At 41.0% G+C, this 5,728-nt stretch overlaps 1 protein-coding gene across 1 annotated transcript; it reads left to right on the top strand.

Annotated features, from left to right (window-relative positions):
- The first annotated feature begins 2,125 nt into the window (after positions 1 to 2,125).
- On the top strand, positions 2,126 to 5,199 carry LOC144036413 (E3 SUMO-protein ligase ZBED1-like). The gene is made up of 6 exons (XM_077547020.1): positions 2,126 to 3,325; positions 3,408 to 3,854; positions 3,939 to 4,004; positions 4,068 to 4,441; positions 4,551 to 4,720; positions 4,871 to 5,199. The coding sequence occupies exons 2-5, from the start codon at positions 3,504 to 3,506 to the stop codon at positions 4,675 to 4,677; spliced, it is 918 nt and encodes a 305-aa protein (XP_077403146.1). The 5' UTR covers positions 2,126 to 3,325; positions 3,408 to 3,503; the 3' UTR covers positions 4,678 to 4,720; positions 4,871 to 5,199.
- Positions 5,200 to 5,728: the final 529 nt, after the last annotated feature.

Below are 5,728 nucleotides of genomic sequence, written 5' to 3'. Positions count from 1 at the left end.
CCTGCTTGCAAATATGCGGCCCGCAATATAGGACGGCCCACCGGGAAATGTGCCGCCCCTCCAGATGGCCCAGTCCGGGCCTGGTCACTGTTATAACTGACAATGGCAGCAATATGGTGGTGGCATTTAAACACAGTGCTCCAGAAGAGGAGGAAGAGCCCATCTCCCTCCCAGGCAAGAGTGATTCTGAGGAGTTTGTAGATGTTCGGTAAGCCACATTAACATTTCTCATGAAAGGACAGCACACAAATGTAATTTCTAATCTTTATTTTGCTCTACTTTTGTTACGAACCAAAACATAGACATGGATATGCAACGGATGCCCTGCGTAGTCCATACACTGCAGCTGATGGTCCACATGATAACAAGGAAGGAAATGTTAAGAGACTCCTTGAAAAAGCGCAATCAATTGTGAAGCTCTTTTGCAAATCGACTGTTGCAACGGAGAAGATTTTAGATGAGTGTGGCTTGATTATTGTGAAAGACTGCCCCACACGTTGGTCGAGTACTTTTAACATGATTGCACGACTCCTCAAAGTTAAAGATGCTCTTTGCAAAGTAACCAATGAAATGGGGTGGGTCATTTTAGCACAAAGTGCCTTCCTCAAAATGAACCGGCGTAAATAATTGTTAGCCTTCTGAGGTTGGTTGTCATTTTTTGTCACACAACATGTTTCTTTGAAACAAAGACTAATAAATTGTTAAGTTTAAGTCTGTATCTTGCATATTTAAACTTCAGTTACAAATAGATGTGATACTTTTCTGTATAAAAGTTGAAATGTATACTAAAGGAAAACAGACTAAATTATTCATCTAGTCGACTAAAATTGCTTTTAATTTTTGACTAAAATTGCTCTTATATTTTAGTCATCTGATCATATTTTAGTTTTAGTCCAATTTTTGTCTACAAATGTTGACTAAAACTTCAATTATTTTTTGTCAAAAGACAATAACTAAAACTAAATTAAGATTTATTGTCAAAATTAACATTGCTGATAGGATGTCACCATTCACCACTAGTTAGCATTTATGATGGCATGGAATATACCATTTGCACAAGAAAACATGTATGTATTAATATTACATTGGACATATATGGCAAACATGATTTGAAACATATAGAAATTGTATGCATTTTGTAAATGGGTGTTTTGCGGCATATAGGATCCACATATAATTCTGTTCGAACAGATAAAATTCATATGCAATTTGTATAAAAAAATTTCATATGGGATGTGCTTGGAATAGTGAGTATGTAAATGAGAGAACCACTGAGTGGAAAACGTATTCCTTTAAATTAACCAAAGCAAACTTGAAAGTCTGATGTCACAGTTTTTTTCTTTTTTACATCTACGATTGTTGAGGGGAAAGAGTGTGTTGATTCTCTCTGACAATTTTGGCATCAAGGAGAGCTTTGAGATGACATTGCACGGATGCTTAAATGAATGTTATCTCTCAACTTGATTGGGTATTTCTCTCTCTTTTTTTGTGACTGAAGTCAACATCGTGATAGGCGAAAACGTCAGCCAGGCTGTTTCCCCCCCTCTCCTCCATGAGTGGAACCACCAAAGTCAAACAGCAACTTTGAGTTTAGGCCTACTTGTGAAGCACTGGTTTCATGGTTCATAAAATCCCATCCAGATAAGTAAAAAAACCTGTTCTTAAATGTATGTTGCACAATGTCTTGATCTACTACTACCTTGGCAATGACATTGTTGTGTGGCAGTGTAACATCATGGTCTGTCTTAATTTATCTACAGCAGGACACTTGGCTGTTGTGGTGATGAGAACAGTTTATGAAGCTATTTATTTTTATTATTATATTTATCTGTGGATGTGTCTTTGTGAGTGATGTCGCAATTTCTGTCAAGTGTCTGTAATCAATGATGTGTTTAAAATCTTATCGTCATGACTGGGATCTCATCAATTTCCACAACATTGGGCCATTGTCTGTGGTTGAAGTGTCTGTAATCAATGATGTGTTTAAAGTCTTATCTCATGTCCGGTGAACTCCAGGTGGGCTGTTTGGAACCGCCCTTCAAGATAGTATAAAAAGGTTGTAAGTGTCTGTAATCGACACACTTGCGAGAGGATGCCACCATTGCTGGGAGCCCGCTTGTGTCCGGAATATTCTGTAAAATAAAACCTTCGAAGGAACTGTTCACCGATCTCCAGTCTGTATTCAGAAAATCAACATTCTCTCTACCCGAACAACAACGAACACGTGGAAGACAAAGATGGTCTTCTAACAGTAACAAAAGAACAAAGTGATCCAAGGAGTGTTGTCATTGCAGTTTTTGCTTGTAGAGACGCTAACGACGTGTGGCCCAGCTAATATGATATATGACAGCCTTCCTGCTGGCATTAGCCTCTTATTGGTTATTGCTAGGTTTCCTTTTGGTTTAGCTTTCTCTTTCTTGGGGTGCTCTAGATTTAATTAATCTTATCACCCAAAGTCAAAAGTCCACCCCTCCTATTAAACAGCACTTCTGAGCTTGTTCAAACTCATTTTCTTAGTTCATTCAACCATATTAAATTTTAAAAGGGTAAGAAGACCTTTCTTTTTTTCCCCACAATATTTTTATTGCAATTTTTCTTTTAATACAAACAAAATGGTGTCCCCGACACACACACACACACACACACACACAAATAACAAAAAGACAGGATACATAAAAAAAATTACTATATTACCATTGCATTCACTACTCAGACGATGTATTTTCTTTTTCCATAGAGGACATGAATGAATCCCAAAGAGCCACAAATTCTTCCTATCAATATATGTCAACCTCTCCAGTCCAAGACCTATCAGTATGTCTTTTTTTCCACATTTGAAGTAATGGCGATTCCACTTGTCTTTCTCCTACTTGCTGATCTTTCAAAAGGTGAAGTGTAAACGTTGTTCTAAAGTACTTGGGTACCAAGACAACACTTTATCTATGTTGAGGCATTATAGGGCCCTGCATGAAAATAAGGAGACAACTCAAATAGAACCACGCCCAGGTAAGCCATTTTTTAACATGCAATGAAAAAACAGCATAGCCTACCATGTATATTTGAAATGTGACAGATGAAATGAATGACATCTATCATTAATAGGCCTACTCTGTTTCTGTTAAACTGCAGTGGATAAGAATGCAGTGGAAGAGGCATTGATCAATACGGTAATCGAAGATTGCCAGCACTTCAGTTTTGTGGAGGACACAGGGTTCAGGGAGCTTATCCAAGCTTTCGACCCTACATATACGATACGATACGATATACTTTTATTTTCCCCGTAGGGAACTTTTTCCTGAACTTTTATGTTCTCCCCACCAGGCAGGTGTGTATGAGAGCACATGAATCATTATTCCCCATTCCCCCATAACTGCTCTTCCAATAGTGTTCTTTCTCCTTTCCTTTAGACTTTGAAAGCCATCGTGGAGGAGAGGTACCAGCAGGCAAAGGAGAAGGCCCAAGAGCTTGTAGCAAAGTCCTCTGCAGTGAACACAACAGCAAATATGTGGACCACCATCAACACAGATGCATATCTGGCAGTCACTTGTCATTTCATTGATGAGCAAACCTATCTGCACTCAGCTGTGTTAGGTGTATTCCATTTCCCTGACCGCCATACAGCTGAGAACATGGCTGCCGTTAAATCGGCACTCATGGCACAATGGGGCATTGCCACCAAAGTAACTTGCCTTGTGACAGATGGTGCAGCCAACATGGCTGCATGTGCCAGACACCTTCATCACACATTAAATCTAATGGTGAAGAAGGCTCTGGCAGAAAACACTGAGCTGTCTGAGATCCGTCTTCAGTGTAGGAGTATAGTTGGCTACTTCAAAAGCAGTACGACTGCAAAGGTGAATTCCTTTATTACACAGCAGTATTCAAATTAATGCTGAATGACTTGAATAATGTTTTGTTTCCTATTTTATTTTTTATAGACAAGGTTGACACAGGTGCAGGAGCAAATGAAGCCTACAGAGCCTGTGCTGAAGCTCATTCAAGAGGTAAGTTGACATCCATAACTGCTTCCACCCTCCTTTCAAACAATAATGACCTTTTATTTTCAGATGGAGACACGCTGGAACAGCACCTTCCACATGCTGCAACGCATGTACAACCTCAGGGAAGCCGTAGGAGCAGGCCTAAACAATGACATTACCCCACTCACATCCCACCAGTTGAGGCTCATTTCTGAGAGTCTGCAGGTGCTGTCCCCATTTAATGATGCCACCGTAGAGCTCTCAGAGGAGAGGAGAGTGTCTTTGTCCAAGGTCATTCCACTTTTGGCCATGCTGCACCACACCTTGGAGGATGACATGGGAGCCATACAAATGGAGGAGAGCAAAGCAATGGCTGAGTGTCTTAAAAAACAACTGAGGGACAAGCTCTACAACCTCCAAGCCATGAGCATCATGTCACTGGCAACACTGCTGGATCCCAGGTTTGTATCAGTTGTCTGTTTTTCTCATCTGTCTACTAGTACCAACAAATGAGCAACTGCCTCTTGTTGAACAGTTCACAACTGCAATGAGTCTCATTGTCATTTACAGGTACAAGAAGTTAGGCTTCTTTAGCCCCAATAAAGAACAAGAGGCTGAGAGGAGGCTCACAGCTGAATGTGCGACAGTGATCCGGCAAAGGACATCTTCCTCCTCCTCCAACCCATCATCTTCATGAACACAACCGGACACATCAGAAGCTTCCCAGCCTGTGGCGCAAGGTAATATTCGATACATTCTAATGGTGTTAATTCAGCAATAGGAAATGAGCGGCAGTGCATTATTGTGGGATAAGGCATTCTTTTGCTCCCATCTCTACGATGGGCAGCCAGAATTGCCTGTTGGCTGTGAGTCTGTTTGTTGTGTCTTAGGTGAAAAACTGTGGCGGCGATTGGACCACACAGTCATGCAGAGGAGGACCCAGACGAGGACCCAGAGTGAGACCGCAGATGCGACTGAAGGTCCCCCAGGTAAGTCCACACTTACCTGGGGGAATCCAACATAAGCAGGATGTCAAACCCCCTGGACTACTGGGACAACATGACAAACAAACATGTCTACCCAAACCTCTACAAACTAGCAATAACCTTTCTCTGTACCCCGGCCTCATCCGTCCCTTGCGAAAGACTATTTTCAAAAGCAGGAGAAATCCTATGTAAAAAAAGAAACCGTTTAAAGCCAAAAACTTTGGAAATGCTGGTTTTCCTCAATAAAAATGAATGAAAGGTGTTCCTTGTTTAAATGTCAATGTCTAAAATAAAGGAATCATTCTTTCAAGTACCACACGCACATTCATTCACATCACAACTCCCTGCCCTTTTGACCCCATCAAATCCATGGTATCATTTTAATCACTGTCTGTCATGACATTTATTTTCCACATGATGGCGCAATAGAACAAATGAAGCCTCATGATGCTTCGGCCCAGGAGCGAACCAGTTGGATGGAAGGCCTCATTGTTTCATGATGTTTCAGTTTACCATCACTACCTGCAGCCCTCGTCTATTACAAAAACAAAAACAATAACTTGGCAATCTTCCTCTCGTGAGTCCTGTGTCTAAATAGCTTGCTGATTAGGATTGCCTGCAGCTGAGACACAGGAACTCCGCCCACCACCACTCCAGGAAAACAAAAAAAAAGACAGGAAACAAATGACTAGCAGAGGGTTGAACGAAACAAGACATGACAGAATTGGGCATAAATGTCCAGTGTTTCCCTTAAAGACATGG

This window comes from Vanacampus margaritifer, chromosome 16 (genome assembly GCF_051991255.1).
Source record: "Vanacampus margaritifer isolate UIUO_Vmar chromosome 16, RoL_Vmar_1.0, whole genome shotgun sequence".
NCBI lineage: Eukaryota > Metazoa > Chordata > Actinopteri > Syngnathiformes > Syngnathidae > Vanacampus > Vanacampus margaritifer.
Note: the sequence above shows the minus strand (reverse complement) of the source record. Positions and strands in the feature narration are given on the sequence as shown.